At 34.1% G+C, this 19,210-nt stretch overlaps 1 protein-coding gene across 1 annotated transcript; it reads right to left on the minus strand.

The window, feature by feature from the left end:
- On the minus strand, positions 1–11,729 carry NTS (neurotensin). Its single transcript, XM_045867274.3, has 4 exons — positions 11,467–11,729; positions 9,177–9,238; positions 2,847–3,071; positions 1–674 (listed from the first exon to the last, which is right to left on the minus strand). Exons 1-4 carry the CDS (start codon positions 11,537–11,539, stop codon positions 522–524), a joined length of 513 nt encoding a protein of 170 aa, XP_045723230.1. The 5' UTR covers positions 11,540–11,729; the 3' UTR covers positions 1–521.
- Positions 11,730–19,210: the final 7,481 nt, after the last annotated feature.

Raw genomic sequence — 19,210 nt, forward strand, 5'->3', positions numbered from 1 at the left:
AGTTTATTAATCATTCTTTTAAGATGATCCTATCTTACCACTATTACCTTCCCCATATCTGAGAGATTTATGTGAGTCTTGCAAAAGAACATGTAATTCTCTCAATTAAAAAAAAAATCGAATAATAAAAGAAGTACTATAACTTTGTTTTGAGTCAGTGATATCTATGCTAGGCTTTGCCATAGGACTCTGTTGTAATCCCTTATAATTTGGTTTAAATTTCAAACATTTTGACTATTTAAATAACCCATTAAGGGCTCTGCAAAATCACAAGATATTCTATATGTGACTTAATTACTATCTATTCCAATTACACACAACACATTATCATGCTCAAGATCTAGATTTATTTTAAAACATTTAGTCCAATTTATATTAATGCAGAAAAACCACAACCAATAAACCATGACTGTAGAAGAGACACAATAATTGTGTTCTGTCACATTACCACACAAATATAATTTGATATTTAATTAAAGGATGATCAATCACAATCACATGTAAATGAAATATTTATCCTCTCAGTAGTAGTAAGAACCTCTTTTGAGTATGTAAGGTCTTCTGGGTTTATTCTCATACAGCTGCCGTTTCAGAATGTAAGGGATTTTTCTCTTTATAACTTCTTCCTTTTCATTTTTGTCATTTCCAGCATCAAGAACATCTTCCTGAATTAACTGCAAGATAGGCAGAATAGAAATCAAACTTAGATGCATGACATCTTCCAGAGTATTTTTCTACATTTTATCTCTTTTGCTATTCAGATTAAGACACATGTGGATGAGCTATATGAGGTTTAAAGCAATTAAATGTTTTGTCCAAGGACAGATGACTATCAACTGACTGAAATAGGATGAGAACATGGTTTTTTCTGACTCTCTGTTCAAGGCCAGACACTAATACCTCCAACTGATGCAACACACCCAATAAGTCTATGAGTATTTTTCAGGCTGTAGTTTATGATAGATGAAAATGTTATGAAAATATATCATAAATCACAGCAAATATAGAATTTTGAATTTAGTAAGCCAAGTTTGGCCTCAAAAGGCAATAGGATTTTGTATTCTGTTTGGTTAATTACTGACTTGACTTGAAAGCCATTCCAAAGATCCATTTCTTAATCAAAGAGAGAGGAATGCCTGTTCTGTCTAACTTAGTTGTAGAAATTAACACATGTGAAAGCTCTGTTTAAGTAGTAAAGATCTCTTTAGATTGTGGTGCCTAATAATTAGAAGCAAGTTCAAATTCAATAACTTAAGGGAGTTCATTTCCATGTAGAATCTAACCTAATATCTCATTGAATATGACACATTCTAAAATTAGTTCTGAACACCTTTTTCTCATACAGTTCTGAATAAAAAATTTTAGCTAGCAGAAAATGTTTAAGAATTCATCCCAGAATTTTGCACTTAATTTGTGTGAAATTTTTAAACAAATGTTCAAGATAAGAATTGTATTTGTATTTGTGATTGTCTTCTAAACTTTGGGGTCATAAGAAATACTAAGAGGAGACTAAGTTTTTAATTATAATGCATGTGCATTGAATTGTATCACCAAGTACTTTATTTCAACCCACAGCATTCAGTTTCAGAGAAGGTAAAACAGGTATTGTCAGACAATCTAGTTTCTTAATCTTATGTTTCTCTGTGAACATAGTCTGTAATTATGCATATTATGTTCTGAATGATATTATCATTTTTTAAATCACTCCATAACATTTAAAATAATAAAAGTTCTAATTTTATGTATGCCTGATTTGTGTGTATCATAGTTTATTGAGTTGTTGTTGTTGTTGTTGTTATTGTTGTTTTTAATTCCTGCATAAAGAGTACACAACTGACATTTCCCTATGTTAAAATTAACATTTTTCAAGTTTTATTGACTTAAAGAATATTTTAAAGACCTAAGCTATTTAGCTGGAATCGGAATTAAGGGATGAGTAGGCCACCAAGTAAAATTAAAACTAGTTTTTTTGGTTTTTCATTTAGAAAACATCTTTTTGCTTATAAGTTAGAATAAACACTAGAAATTCTGTTTTGCATTTCTTCTTTTCCACAGGGTATCTTTGTGATAGTCATTTATAGAGATCGCTATATTAGCAGGAAAGGCACCCTCGGATTTCCAATGTTGGTGTAAACCCAAAATATAAAACATTAAGCAAATTTCTCTTAGAGGTTAATACGAAAGAAATGGTTCCCTTGTTGGGAAATTTTTAATTTTTTTTCTTTAAAGCATTTTCATCTCTCTTTTCCCCCTTCAAACAAATATTTCAAAACCAAAGGCGGTAACTCACTAGTATTTAATACAATTGTTTTATCCTACTTCAGTGTAGTTCTTTTTGTATAATGGATTTTGGATGTCTTGGCTGTGGTGGACCTAGTTTAGATGCTAAAGACCTGAAATCTATGTATTCAATTGAAATAGGAATATATATATTTTTTCCAGTTTTATTTGCCTAATATATTCAAATACAAATGGAACCTTTTGTGTTTTGTGCTTGTTTATAAACACACATGACTTGGTGTTTCTAAGAAAACATTTTGAGTCCTTAAATTTTGTAGGCATGCCACCACCAAAAATTGCCTGAATATGCCATCCATTTAAGCACAATAAAGTCATGTGGATCAAATCTGCCTTAAGATATACCCCCCTTTTAAGATTAAAGAAAAAATATTTTGCTCCAAATATTTGAAGATCTGAAGGAATGTTAACATCAACACGTGGTTTATTCTTTTTTAATATTTGTAAGTCTTCCTGTTATGATAATGATCAGGGTAAAAAAAAAATCAGTACAAATGAAAGTTAACTAGTATATCGATAATTGCATTCGTATTTTGTTTTTGCTTTACCTCCCATTGTTGAAAGGCCCTGCTGTGACAGATTTTTTGGAGCTGGTATATTGTCAGCATTGCTTCCAAGCTAAAGCCATCTAAGGCAGTGGGAAATTTCCTTCTTGTAATAAGCTCCTCTTCACGAAACTCTCCTGTTTCCTCGGCATGGCTGTTCAGGTTATTTACAAAACTGCAAACATTTAGCAGGGTCATTTTCCAAGAAGAAACGCTTGCTTTACTGATCTGAAGTATAGAAAAAAATAGGTACTTAAAATTTAAAAAAAATAGTAGTTAAAACTTGTATTATATGAATAAGAAATAAATTTCCATTGTGCTAAGTCATTACATTTTAGGGCCTAACTGTTACTCTAGCCTAATAATTACACTGTGATTTATTTAGTAACTTTATATCACCAAATTGATTATATTTTATATGTATTTCTATTTTTAAAAATGTAATACAGTTATACACATGCGCACAAGCACACATAAATGAGCAAAGCAAAAAATAGAAATAATAATGAGTATAAATATGCAAATATATGTATACATCACAGATGAAAACACTAAAATTACCATTCTCTTTGGTATACTTCAACTTAGTGTCTAATGGAGCATGGACTACAATGATACTAATAGATTTGGACAATTACAGTAGTGTAAGATCACTAATCCATTCCACACCTTGATAGTTTTCATAGGCAGCATCATAGTTGATCAATATATTTATTTGCAAATTATAATATTTTCTAGACTTACCATTTTTTAATAAGATCTTATCCAAAATCACTATTACCATCAACAGCTTTCCTATGTGCTAATAACAATCAATGAGGAAACATGAGGACTTAGGAGAGCCAAAATGCAAAATAATAAAAATTAACAAAAATTTCAAACGGCATAGATGAAGAAAATCATACATTTTTCCTAAAGACACACACACATAGATGGGAATGACCACATAACCATGATGGGAGGATTCAAAAACAGTAAATCACATGTCAATTCTCTCTGAATTACTCCCCACCTGTAATGCAATTTTGAATCAAAGTTCCAATTTGGAAAACATGGGGAGACTGGAATTTGGAGGTGGGGATTTGGCAAAATAATTATAATGTTAATTTGGAAGTATGAATATGTGAGAATAACCAAGAATATTTAGAAAAATGAAAAGGTAATGAGGAGGAACTTATTTTACCAGATGTTGAAATGTATCTGAAAGGCTCAGTAATCAAAGGAGTAAATTAATAGAGCAAGAGTAAACATTAAACCCAACAGGAAATAATATCCTAAAATTGGTCCAAGTACAAATGAATGTGTAGCATATAGCAAAGTTTGCATTTGAAATCCTTGGGACAAGTGGCTACCAGGAAATCTGGACTTAGATCTAGTTATAACTTTCTTGACATATTGTTTAACAGTATCCAGATGGGTTAAATATGAGTAAAAATAAAATAGTGTCTAAATATATAGAATTTGCTTTATAAACCCAAAAAGGTATTATTAAACTAATATCCAAACCGCAATCCACAATGAAAAGGATAATTTTAAATACATAAATATGTAGAGCATCTCTGGAAAATTAACAGTCTGAACCAACATCAGAAGCAAGATATATTGTAAAAGCTGCCCCAGAATGTTAATATCCTTTTTTTTTTTTGAATGTTAATATCCTTAACACAGGTAGAGAGAGCTCTTCAAAAAGAAACTGTTGAATCCACCAATTAAAAAAAAAACTAAAAAATTTTAAACTTTAGATAAGTAAAATGAGTGAACAAGTCAGAATCACTCCTCAAAAAAGAAATATGTGGAAAGATGTTCAACTTGGTCACCACCAGATCAGAAGATTTTCAAAAGAATAGGCATACTCATTTGGTGTAGTTATAGGAACATGAGGAGACAGACACTTCCTCTTCTAAATATTTGTTAGTCTGGGTGTAGATTGTTGTAACTTTTTAAAGGGTGTTTTGCATTACAATTCAAAGTGTGCACACTCTTTGATTAAGATTTTATTTGAAGAACATGCAAATATTTGAGTACAAAGATATTCACTTGAAAACATTATTATGATATATAATAATATAATATATGATGGTTTTAATCAGTTTGGAAATCCTTTCAGCTATACCCCGTGAATACAGTTATCCAGCCATGGCTTAAACTTTTCTGCTATGGGAAACTTGGAGAGGACATACTCCATTGTCTGGCAGCAACACCTTATATCATGCCAATTAATGGAATACCATATTTTTACATTTTGAAAGCTCTTTATAGATCATCTAATTGAATGTTTTCTCGAGTGTACTCCTTAGAACACCAGTTCTGCACTCACTGTTTTTCCAAGAGTTCTACTGTCAAGTAAATTGGAAAACTTGAATTTAAAGAAAATTTAAAGATTTCTTGAACTTTGGTATCCTCAGAGCTTTTAACTTGCAAATATTCATTGTAACTTTTAATTTTATTTATGTATTTTTAAATGTTTTATTATTTTTAAGTAATCTCTACACCCCACGTGGGGCTCAAGCTCACAATCCCGAGATCAAGAGTCGCATGCTCTACCTACTGAGTCAGCCAGGGCCCCATTGTAACTTTTTAATGGTGTCAATATAGTATCAAATGTTTCCCAAACTAATTTGACCACAGAATGCTTTATTCATAAAATATTTGTTGGGACTAGTGTTATCTGGTTACTTTTTTGGATGAGAAAACTGAATTAATCATCTGGTTTCCTTCTGCCAGTTAAAGTAGTCAACTACATGACTCAGTAATTATTTAAGGTCCCATTAGTCCCTGTCATACCTAGGAAGCCCAGCAGAGAGAGCACTACTGACTAAAGGATGTCTAAGTAGGAATCTTGCATTTGAGAACACTTTGTATAAGGTTTCACTATTTCATTCAAAAAATGGCAAAGACTCTCTTTCTTTGAATCAGGCTCCTCTGAGCCCCCTTCTTGACGAGGTCCCAACTTTGGGCTCTGTCCTTGGTCTCCTTAGTCCAGTTTTAGCAAGAATCATGCTGAGTCAATTTACACACGTACATGCCTCTCACCCTTGATATCTGATCACCCTAGATACCTGATCAAATATCAGATACTTTAACACATTTCTGTCCTTAATATCAGAATCCTGTTGTGTCTTCTAGCAAGAATTCTTCTAGCCTTAATGTTTCCTCTTATTGCATCTACTGAGCCGCACTCTGCCTCGGCTATAAATGCACACTTGCCCTAGTTGTATTTGGAATTGAGCCAATCTCTGCAAAACCCCCATTTCAGTAGCCCTCTTGGCTAAAGTCTTCCATACTACCTTTAGCTGGCATCATGAATAATTTTTCTTTAATAATAAACATTCTTAATTATCAAACTATTTTATACAAATGTTTATAATAGACCTAAGCCTATAGATAAGAAATTTAGAATATTATCTCTTCTTGTTTGCAAGATAAGGAAAACAAGAGTATTTGTGGTTCTTACTTAGCATTACTTGATTTAAGTTTTTAATACTAAATAAGATTCTGGTCGAACTTTTGTTACCTTAATTAAATGGGAGCTAATCTATATGACCAATACTCACTCCCTGTACATTGAACTCAGATGAGGTCAGCAAATTGTGAATTCAAACATTTCACTGAATTGAAAATAATTTAAGCCATCTGTGGTGGAGCTCTGAAGTTTCGTAGTTGAATACAAAATGGGAGGGTTAGTAATGAATCCTAGATTCCCATTGTTAGTTCAGAAATACTTATTAAACTCTTACTGTATACTAGGCATTAAGTTTGACCATAGAAAATTACAACATTGTAGCAGCTTTTTGAGATCCTGAAGAAAACATACTATACCAGGTTCTCTTTCCTAATAGAACAATACGAAAGTACTAGCCCTGGTAATAAAGAGAATTGTATTGTGAGAAAAAAATATCTTCCCTTTTTCAAGCTATGAACTCTCTCTTGACCTTCTGTTGCTTAAGTAAAATTTGCCATTAGCATTTCCCAAAGTAGTCTAAATAGCTTTACTTTAAAATTGAAATTGCTCACATATTTTACCTTTAAAATGGAAAGAAGAAACCTGAAGCTTTCTGAAGCTTTTAATAATGGAGTTCTACCAGTATCAAATACTATTCTTTTAAATTTTTAAATGTGGTAATTTAGTTAAAATGATCGTAAGTTTGGAGTTTTCATTTGCATAGAACTCTACTCACACCAAAAATCAACTGAGTCAAAGAAAAATAAACGATAGTAGTTTTGTGAAAAATAAGGAATGAATTGAGCTTTCTGTTCCCATCCTAGCAGCAAAACTGAAATAATGATGCTTCTGGGTGCTTTCTCATTATAGACTGTATTTTACTTTTCTCAATTAAAAGGAGACAATGCGATTCCGTTTTTTTCCATGATGCGTTTTCGAGACATATTCCAAGACTAAATAAAAGAAAAAAATTATTGTGCCGATATTTTTATGTATTTCTTTTAAGAGAAAAACTAAACCACTCCATAAACTGGAATTGTTTTTCCCTTGTAACTCTAGAGAAGGAATCATAATTCTACTTCCACGCTTTCACAAAGTAACTAACACTTCCCAAACTATACTACATTTTAGAGATTATTTAGGAGTTTTATGTATCAATGTAAACTTAGAATTATAGGAGTAAAATCTCTACTGAGAAGCTAAGGCATTCCAATCTGCCCCATTTTTAAACATAGACTATTGGCTTTACTTGTCTTCCTATTTGTGAGTTGAGGTAATTGTCACCATTGCTATTCAGACTGAGTATTAAACAAGGGATCCATTATCTTAAGGTTATTATTTGGTTATTGAGTTTTAATGACTAAACTAAATTTGATCTTTCCTGATATGAAGCCTACCAAATTATGAAAAAAATTGGTTTCAATCCATTCAACTTTTGTAGATCTGGGCAATGGTAAAAATATATGCACTCGAATTTTCCCCAAATGTCTTTTAAGGATCATAGTAGACGACATATCTTTGTTAGCTTTCAGATAATGATGTCTTATATTCTCAAATACAGACAAGAAATGGATATTTCCCCTTCAAACCCACTATCAAAGATAATTCTACAAATATAATAGGGATTGTTGTACCTAGAACATGCTTATCCAATTAGGGAAGAGAAACGTGAGGTGACAGGACCTGAGTTGGAGTATTGCTTCAAAAATTAGACAGGAGTTTTGAGCACTGACTTTCTTACTATAACATCTGTTGAATCCTTTGCATTGATATCTCAGTGCTTATAATAGTAATTGTACCAAGGGTCTGCCTCAACTCAAAATTTATTTTTCTTTGAGAAACATCTTTCGGTTGGGAACACTTTTTCTATTCCTGCATTTAGATACACACTGATCGACTCACCCTGGCTAAATCAATACTGTGTGGTAGCTCGGTAATCAGGTGTTTTCTAATTGTGTTTTATTCCTAGGTACAGGTTGGGATCTAGGACTCTTGTTCTCAAGACACCAACAGAGAAATAACAGGTACGGGTATACAAAATTTCACTTGGTTCCATAAAAACCATAAACAAGTGTAGATGATACTTCTGTTATAGGGAGAATGTAAATCTAGCCCCAACCCCAGCGTTAAAAATAAGGAAACGGGGGCGCCTGGGTGGCTCAGTTGGTTAAGCGATTGTCTTCAGCTCAGGTCATGATCCTGGAGTCCTGGGATAGAGTCCCACATCGGGCTCCCTGCTCCGCAGGGAGTCTGCTTCTCCCTCTGCCTCTGTCTCTCTCTCTCTCTCTCTCTGTCTCTCATGAATAAATAAATAAAATCTTTAAAAAAAAAAATAAGGAAACGACGGCAAGCGATGTTAACGAAACCCCTTGCTTAAGATCAAGTAGTTCATAAATTCACAGTTGGAGGATTAGATCTCCAAGCTTCTGTTTGCAGTCTACTGCTCTTTAGTTTCTACCACATTTATTTCACAAATTGTCATGAACTTTCATTTTTAATTTAGAACTCCATTTTACTCTTCCCAATATAACCAAAATGTCAACTTCGTTTTCCTGAATGGATTTAACTTGAGGCATACCTTTTGCCATACACGATGTGATACGAATGGAAACAGGATTCCTTTAAATACATTTTCATCTCCACATAAATAATGTGTGACTACCTAATTAAAGTTGCAATATGCTGATTGATAGTCACTATAATTTCGTTCCCTTTTGCATCAACACCCTTAACTCCTTTGAACTCAAGGAAAAGTTTCCCGAGAAAGGAAATGCCTCTTGATGAACTTTTCAGTCTTGACGGGAAGTTATTAACTATAGGAAAAAGACACCATGTTTATAATGAGAGCTTATATGTTCTTCAGTCCTTGGTTAAAGAAAAGAAAAAGTTACCTTTGATGTATGCATATTGGTCAATAAATCTGCTTCTAATGCTTTCATTTCCTCTTCTGAATCTGAGTGAAATCAAAACCACATGTTTACTATATAATCATATATCAAATAATTATATTGTAACCTACAGATTTTAGATTAACCTCAAAAAAATTTAGTCTTAGAAGCTTATTGTTTTTCTATGCACTTATTATCCTTAAAATAATATTCAGAAAAAAATAATTATGGTTTTATTTTGGGCTAACAGGCAGCTAGAATAATAAAAACACTCCTAAGAAAATAAACACATGATTACATACCAAAAAAGCTATTGACGTATTGGAGTTGTTTAATCTCTGAATCTCGGTATTAAAAAAAAAAAAAACTGATTATATCATATAGTAGAGATTTCATAAAAAATGCTGGTTAATTTTTACCAGCAATAGTTTATATATATAGAATATATGCATACTGATATTTTTAAAACAACATAATGAAAAGATGTGTACAAAATGTTTTTCAAAACCAAGGGGAATTATTACTGATCATTTTAGAAAAAGAAAGACACTGAGATTTAGTGAACTTGAGATGCTATTTTACAAAACACTTGGAAAGATTTGCTTTTCTACTTTAAATAAGAATTTAGAATTATGTGTATTTAGCTATTTTATCACAGGCTATTAAGCGAATTGGTTAAGCCAAAATGGGGTTGTCCATCAATACATGTGTAATTGTGTTGAAAATGGACTTCTGACTTTTATTAGGATATCCTTTCCAGTTTCCCCTAGTGAATATATTGCAGAGAAGAAAACTTTAGAAAATACTGTAAGTAATAGAAATAAAGTTATAGAACATCATAATTACATGACTTAATTCATACTCACTGATCTGTCATAAAACAAAGCAGATGTTAAAATGACTATCTTCCTTGCAGTACACACTGTTTTTGAAAAGAAGTGTCACACTTAGAGTAACCACTTGTTAAATTGTATCCAGGACCTAAGTTACACCAGAGCTCTTTTTGCCCTATTTGTTCAAGGCCAGTCTGTTTCTCAAGGGAATGGCAAATTCCTTTAGCCATTTATGAAAAATGTATATCAAAATCCCTACAAATTCTGGCTGATCACAGCAAGAAGCTCCAAGAGTTAATAAACACAGTGTTTAATCAATAGTCTAATTTTTCTCATATACTCTAAATATACCTTTAACATCATGTAATAGACAAAATCATAATTGTAGAAAATTTGGTATTTATATCATTAAAAATTTTGCAAAGTTAGAAGCTCAAGATCTTTTTCTCATGATTAAAATAAATTAAAAATTTTGCAAGGTAACATTTATGTCTTCTGCTAGTTTTAATTTCATAATTAAAATAAAATCATAACAGGAGTTTGAATTAAATATTTCAATGTCATATTACTAAAATATAAAGGTATACAACAGGCTAAATGATTTTTGCTGCATATATCCCCTATTCTTTTTCCCCACTTTGATGTGATATTGCAATATTATAACATTACATGTTACTCTTTTAAATTTAAGTCTTATTTTCAAGATAAGTTATTGGTAGATATTTAGCAATACACGGCTTCTTAATTATCACATGCAAAACACTCTATAGGTAAATAATTTCCATTAATGTAACTATACCAATTTTCCAGTTACATTTTGCATGAACTTAAACAACATGCAAAAAATTAAATTAATTGTATGCTTATTTGTCACATAGAAAGACTATACAAAATGTATTATCTAACAGTACTTGGAATATTTTTATATTTTTTAGAAATGATTTTCAATAAATAATGGTTCATTCATTTATTCATTAAACATCAGTTTTCACTTTATCTTAACATACACACATAGTTAAGAAAATAATTGGGGGAGGGAGAAGCCACTGCTTCCTAAAAGAATGACTGAGGATGAGAAAAAGCATTTTCAATGGAATGGGTTTTAACTATGGGTTCTCACTTTGACAGGTAATGCAGCTACACTTCTCATCAGATTTTGACCAGGCTAATTTAAGTTGTCCACAGTTTTTTCTACTCTGGTGGCTACATTCCAAGGGGAGGGCATGAAATGTTTCATTGAAATCTCTTTTATTACCTTGCAGATTTAAAAAGAGAAATGAAATCTTTCAGTTCTTGTAATCATAAAGACAGAGAAATAATATATTCAGTTTCTATCTCTAAAAAGCAAATCCAGAATAAAGGAAAAACTCTTCTCCCTGGATGAATTAACATAAGTAGCAGTATAGTGCAAAAAAAGAAAAAAATCACCTCAGGGAACTGTGAAATGCAGCTGAGCTTACCTGAGCACAGACTCCAAGAGCTGAAAGCCAGAAGTATCATGCATGCCAGCTGGATTTTCATTCCTGCTATCATCTCCTTGAGCCCTCTAGCAAGCCAAGTCCATAAACGTCACAGACACACCGAAGAGGGCTTTCTCTAGCGCTTCCTCTTGCCTTCAGCTGACTTGGAAAGTGAACTATGAGAGATGCTTTGGCCATTCCCTATATATACATGCAGAAAGATGATGTCATGATAGCACAAGGATTATCTTTTCTGGATGTGCCCTCCTTCATCTCTATCCCTCCTCTCCTCTCTCCACTTCCTCCTCCCCTTTTCCTTTGTCCCCCCACTCTCCTCCCCCACTTCTGAACTTCAGATGAAAGCGTGACATCTACCCTAATTGCCACTGTTGCTCCGGATTTCTGACGCACAGGAATCATTCAAAAGCAATTCCATATAGAGCACACTGGGAAAAAAACAAAAAATTTACAGTGCCTCTCTTTCCCCATTTCCTCTCATTTCTGACTCCAAGAAGTTGTCATTTTGATTTTGTCAAGCATGAGCTCTGTTACTTCTAATATAAGCAAAGTCTCCAGGATGAATGCATGAAATCAATAATTCTTAAGCTTTGGAAGTCTTAAAGAGTTGGGGTTCTTTTCTGATAACCCACACTTGTGAGCAAATGTTTTGTGGTTTAGGGACAAATACAGGTTTTAGATAATGAATACTAGAAGAAGGAAGAAAGTGGAAGATAATCAGAGAATCAGTTAAGGTATAGGGATTAAGCAAAAAAAAAAAAAGGAAGAAAACAAAACAAAACAAAAGACTAGTAGCTCTAAGGAATAGGACGTTATTTCTTAACAAATTGGAAAGTTTTTATTTTAAGTAACTGGGAAAATGACTGAATTATGTATGCTGACTTTTGGTTAAATGTCTTACAAAAACAATGTCATGTTTATGAAATCCAACTATAAATTATTTATGTGGAAATACATATTATTATATCCCTGAGGTTTTCTGATACTTTACTCTTTTCTCTCTGTATTGCTCTGCTCCTTTTAGATTCATTGGTGTTATATCCTATTCTTTTTATAATGCCCTTCTCACTGGTTTTCACCATTGCATCAATTTTTTTCTCCTGTTATAGTCATAAAAATGAAATTGTTCTTTTGGAAAGGAAACAATCCTAAACAATCACCATCCACCAAAGTCAGATTTCTAAGACAATGTCTTTGCATCATATTTTATAAATTACAATGATACTCATTTCATCTCTGGGTTCTCAGAAAAAAAATTGCTCAAAATATCTTTTGGAATGAAGCTTTCTTCTTGTATTAAGTATTTCAGGATACACGGAGTGATCTGAAAAGGGGATGCTATTAGGAATGTGAATATTTGAAGGTAAAAGTATCTGAGACTTTTTCACTTTTAAATATATCAGTCATGTAATAACAATAGAGAAAAACCTGGATTATTTTCTATAGAGAGTTGATTTATATTTTATGGTATATTGTATGTGATTAACTTCTCTATTTTACTTTAAACTTAAGGAAATGGTTTAATTCCAAACAGTAATTGTTTAAAACAGCAAGGAATCATTTTTATAATTTGATGTTCAGAAATTTAACAACGGATATTTTTCTTACTTTTAGTTTGTTTTACGAACTTAATGTACAACGTAATACTGAACATGACTCCCTTGGAGAAAATTTTATACGAAGGGTCATTAATTGGCAAAGAAATGTGAAATATATACTGCTAAACATTTGCTTTCCTACCACACGAGGGCGCAACAGAGGTTTGAAAGGCTTTATTTTCACTTAATTAGAATTCTGAGGATTATATTTACTTTCTTCTCACTATCTTTGTGACAGAATCCTTTTAAAGCCACTTTATGAAAAAAAATAGAGGAACTTTATATTCTTTGTGCGACATTTAAATTAGTTGCTTTATCTGCTTTTGGATTGCAAATACAAAGAATAATCTTTAAAAATGTGTGATAGCCTACTAGTAAAGAGGAAGTGTGATTCCTATTCTCCTCAAGTGATTAATAAATAAAGCTCAAGGAAATGTTGACGAAATATCACTTGAATATTAGCTGTAAATGTGAGAATTGTTTTAAATATATAATAAATTGGAAAGTTTTGGGGGAAAATGTGTTAACTAATGTCAAATGATCCAAAATCAAATAGATGCTAGACACCATTTTTCTTCTAGGGAGAAAAAAAAAAGATGTGTAATTTTTGTGGTAAAATTATGATATAGATAAACTTTATCTGATCTCTACTGGTATTTTAAAAAATCTGTTACCCCTTTCCTTTTTAGCCCTGGTGCCTTCAAGTGATAGAAAAGCCAATTAAATGATTTGTTTTCAGAGGGTAGGCTATGTGTGGATATTTGCCTTTAAAAAGTACTCTAGGAGGGCGCCTGGGTGGCTCAGTTGGTTAAGCGACTGCCTTCGGCTCAGGTCATGATCCTGGAGTCCCGGGATCGAGTCCCGCATCGGGCTCCCTGCTCGGCAGGGAGTCTGCTTCTCCCTCTGACCCTCCCCCCTCTCATGTGCTCTCTCTCATTCTCTCTGTCTCAAATAAGTAAATAAAATCTTTAAAAAAAAAAAAAAGTACTCTAGGAAATACCCAAATGATGCCTTTAAAGCAGTATTTCAGGTGCTTTCCTATGGAGATGGGTAAACTTTTTACTTTAAAGGCTTTGCCTAAAATCCTGCTAGCATTTATTTAGCCCATAAAATAAGTAATACAGAGTTTGACTATCACCCTTTGATAATCTTCATGTGTTGGCCTTCCAGTTTGAGGTCACCATAGAGTGGCTAACTCCAAATAGCTTTATCTATTTATCCATCTAAATAGGTGTATTCTGGGTACCTATAGACTGCAACATCCCTATCTACATAGACTTCAGAGCTTCTACTGTGAATTTAGTCAGACCTTTATTAGGTAATTACTTGAAATAGGCAACAGAAATGCCTGTAAGATTGGCATTTGGAAAGAGTGGTCTGTGGACTTATTTAGTTTGGAGATGGGAAATCTCAGAAGCAACTTGATGAGTTCTTCCTTTCCAGTCGATTTCTTCCTGTCCCTTTGGTGGCTCCGTCATCCCCATTAACAGCTTCCCAGGCTCTCCAGCTTTTTAATACTTTAATACCTAAAACTTCACCTGTGGGGTTTCTACCGTCTGGAATCTGCCCTCCATCTTCCCGTTGGTTTCCATGTCTCTCATTTCTGATATCATCTCTCATTTTTTAAAAGACTGTAAAAGTAAACCTTTCCAAGTTTGAATTCCGAAAGTAGTTTCATCTACTTCTACTCCTCCCAGTTTCTGCTAAATGCTCATCTATTTGTGGCAAACTGGGAAAGAGAGCAGAATTTGCCACCCCAAAATATGCTCTTTGGTGTATTGATTCTCTTGAAATGGTTATTTTTAAGAAACAGTAGACATAGGAGCTCTGAAAACCATGTAGGAGTTACCTTTTTGTAAAACATATTTATGTTAATAGGGAAGATCCCCATTTGTAAGGGTGTCTCCCTCTGTGTACCAGGAAGAGGAGGAATGGCCAAATCTCTAGAAACTCTTACCAGTGGAGAAGGACTTAAATCTGCACAGCAACCTTACATTTGTCTATGGTGCTTTTCTTGGTAGCCTTCCATCCCTGGCTCCCTCACCCACCTCAATATCTTCTCTTGTCTTTAGCAGGAGATGGCATTTAAGGTGGAGGGTTGAGTCATTTTGGAGAGTTACCTCCCATGGATATCTCCATGTATACAGACGGTATGCATGTTATTAAACTTCTGTTTGTTTTTCTCCTGTTAACCTGTCTTTTATTATAGGGTTTCTCAGCCAAGAATCTAGAAGTGTAGAGGGAAAATCATTTTTTCCTCCTCTACAACTGTGACCTTCTAGAGGAAAGGACTCTTAACTCCTCATTGTATTCTTGCAAGGTTTACAATCTATTAGGATTAAATGCCTATCTACTAAACTGAGCTGAAATCCTAATTATTTCAAATTTCTCACATATTTTTCCATGTTTCCATTTGTAACATTCCTTTCAGCCACATCTCTACTTCAATTTCAATTATTTACGACTTTGTCATAAAGACGACTAGTCTTAATATTTGACGTGAGCTTTTAACTAAGTCAGTTTTCTCAGCCTTTGCTCTAGTCATTCCTTCCCCCCCTGACTGGGAAAGTCAACTTTTAAAAATTACTTATGAAGAGCATCCTGGGATCATGTGCATTGATCAGCTGAGTGCTTAGGATAAACTGTGGGTTTACTCCATTCCTCTAAATGAGTCTCTGGTTTGGAACTGTAACTCTGATTCATCTAAACAAACAATGATGTCAATCTCTTTGTAAACTCAATTGATTTTTCCATTCAATTAAAGTCCATTTTCTAGACATACGGATAGCTGTGTGCATGCGCACACCCACACCCACATATACTATCATACACATGAAATGCATATAACCCAGACATTGAAGACTCAGGTAAATGTAAACCAAATGCCCAATTTCTTGATCTATGTGTAACCATGCCTTGCCCATAATCTCTGTAAATTCCCAGCTCATTTCCCTTTGGCTCTTCCTGTCTCTACTCTTGCATCTTTATAGGTAATTAACTTGGAAAAATTGATGATGAACTTTTGTAGTCAAAGCATATTTTGCAACTTAAACTCCAGTTATAACACAAGCTTTGCCTGGAATCCACTTGTTAGTGAACTGCCATATTTAACTAAGGATGCTGCACCTTGTAGTTACTGTTGATCTCACTTATAATCTTGTTTCTCATATCATATAGTCTTGTTTCTCATATCAAAATATTGAGGTGCTCACAAAACCACTACCCACTATGTGTAATGCTCAAGTAGTTGTCCTTATAAGTTTCCTTTTAGAGTAAGACCAAAATGAAAGCATTACAGAAAAAAAAAAAAGTCCCTAACAACTTTCTTCTTTTATTTTTCTTACTTTCACAAATTAAAATGTAATTGTCTAGGGTAAAAAATAAGATGAATTTTTCTTGAAAGAAAAATTTTACCTCTTTTTTTTTAATGTTACAAAGTCTAAGAAAATTTCTGTAGCACCTGTAACACTCAAAACAGAACAGATGCACCTGAGCTACCATTTGCTAGGAGGAGATTTAGTGAAACACTTTTTCTTTCTTTATCTTAAGAAGATATTAGATGTTGAATTTGGAACATAATGATTTATGTTATTAGTATTCCTTGGTCTTATTATTTTTTTTCAATTTAGATTCTTTCCTTGGGGTTCCTGATAAGTATCATGGCTTTGAACACCACCTATTCCCTAATACCCTCCCAAATTGCATCTCTGACTATCCAAATCATATATCCAGTCACATCCTCAGCAGCTCTACTTGGAGGATCATTAAGCAAATTTATTCTCCAAAACAAAACTTTCAACTCCTCCAAACACCATTCTAAAAATATCCTTCTCTTCTAGTGTTCTCCATTTAAGTTATTGGAACCATCATTCACTACATTGCACAGATCAAAAACTAGAAGCAATTTACAATTTTTTCTCACTCCCTACCATTTCCAAGCTATCAAAACCCCCTGTGGTGGAGGTCTGCCACCAATATGTATTCCAAATCCAAATGCTTTTTCTTACTCCATTATCACATCCAGGTCTAAGCCATTACTGCTCCCAAGAGCCACTCAATAGCATCCCTACTGAGAGTCTTGATCCATTTCAATGCAGTCATCACAGAGTAGCCAGAAAAGTTGTTTTGTTGTTTTTGTTGTTGTTGTTTTCAGGTAAACGTATTCTTGTTGCCCTCTGCTTAAAACCCTCTGAATCTTTCCTATTGCACTTAGACTAATTTCTGTCTGTGGCCTAAATCTTCCTGAGTGGGCCACTGCATCCCTCTCTACTATCATACCCTACCTACAGTTCTTCTCTTCTGCCATTGTATTTCAAGCACACTGGCCTTCGGGCTCTTCCTCAAACAGGCCAACCTTTTTCCTCCAAGATTTTCAGTGAACATTGAATTAGATTACTGTTTAGCAAATGTTCATTGCTGCTTCCTCCTGGAGTAGGTGGAATATACTTTCCACTCTCTGACCATGACTTCAGCCACGAGGCTTGCTTTAGTCAATGGGATGTTAGCAGACAGAAGGAAAACAAAGACTTGCTATGTGTTTGCAGCATGGGGCTTGCCTCCTCACTCTTCTGCCACTGCCCCAAGAACTTTTCCTGGATGGTCCCCAAATGAGGAGAAATAGGAATCAAAGCTGAACTAGCTGTCTTGCAAGCCTGCGGTGTTAAGCAGAGTTTCCTGAGCTTAAAGCAGAATCAATTTAGCTAACTCACATATGAACAGGATTAGATAATTTGTTTTGTTTTTTTTTTTTAAGATTTTATTTATTTAAGAGAGAGAGAGCATGAGAAGGGGGAGGGTCAGAGGGAGAAGCAGACTCCCTGCCGAGCAGGGAGCCCGATGCGGGACTCGATCCAGGGATTCCAGGATCATGACCTGAGCCGAAGACAGTCGCTTAACCAACTGAGCCACCCAGGCGCCCGATAATTTGTTTCAAGTAACTGAGTTTTAGGGTAATTTGTGATGCAGCACTTTTGTGGTGTTAGTTGACTGATACAACCATCTATTTTAAAACTCATCCCACTGCTATCCTGATCAATCTCTATAGTCTTTATTTATCCATTATTATTTTGTCTTGTAAGTAAAAGCAATAATCTTTTTTTGGTGTGTGTTATTTCTTATATTCTCAGAACACAAAATAATGCTTCTCCTGGTAGTAACTCAGTGAATATTGTTAATTGGATGAATTAATAAACTAATGAAATTCTAAGCACCCCTCCCTGATGGTTTTAGGGTAGCTATCTCTCCCTTACCTCTCACAAGGACATTCTCATTTTCCAATCTTTGGAGAGCGAAATCCAGGAAGCAAATTGCTTTTGAAGAGATTCTTAGCCAAATGGTATGAGAGAATGCTTTTCTTGAAGGGAGTCTTGAGTATTATTTTTAATTGCAATTGACATTTTATAAATTACCATTTTTTTAAAAAGTGGGAGTATGGTAGTCCTGAAGGCACATGCTGGTGTTTCCAATTTGGTGAGCCAATTTGTTCAGAAAGAGTAAGTAGGGGCAGGTAGTTAGAGGCAGAGGACTAAAGTAAACAAGATAGCATCCTGAGTAGAGAAACACCGTAACCAATACCACAGGCCTCAGAGTAACCTTAAAAGATTTTATTTATTTATTTGTGAGAGAGAAAGAGAGAGCGAGCGAGCACAAGCAGAGGGAGAAGCAGGCTCCCCGCGGAGCAGGGAGCCCGATGCGGGGCTCAATCCCAGGACCCCGGGATCATGACCTGAGCCGGAGGCAGATGCTTAACGACTGAGCCACCCAGGCGTCCCTAAACTAAAGATTAAACCTGTCTTCAGTTTTGAAAGAACTATTCATTCATTGAGAACCTATTCTATGCCCCGTGGCACACTGTGCCAGGTTAATTTGATTTCATGTAACACAGCATACTGTGAAGGAGGGTTCAATATTATTCCCATTGTGTAGCTTAAAAAAAAATAAAAAGGGCAGTAGAGAGTTTAAATAAGGATAGGGGACTTATTAAGAGTAGAGAGTTTAAATAAGGATAAGGGGACTTATTAAGTAGAGCTTGGATGAGACTAAACAATGCTTCCTATTACAACAGCTCATCGTTCTAATATTAACACTGGATCCAAGTACAAGTTAAAGAATATCTTGTATTAACATGT

This window comes from Mirounga angustirostris, unplaced genomic scaffold, assembly GCF_029215605.1.
Source record: "Mirounga angustirostris isolate CCGP_5_RB_7025 unplaced genomic scaffold, mMirAng1.0.hap1 SCAF_5, whole genome shotgun sequence".
Classification (NCBI taxonomy): Eukaryota; Metazoa; Chordata; class Mammalia; order Carnivora; family Phocidae; genus Mirounga; species Mirounga angustirostris.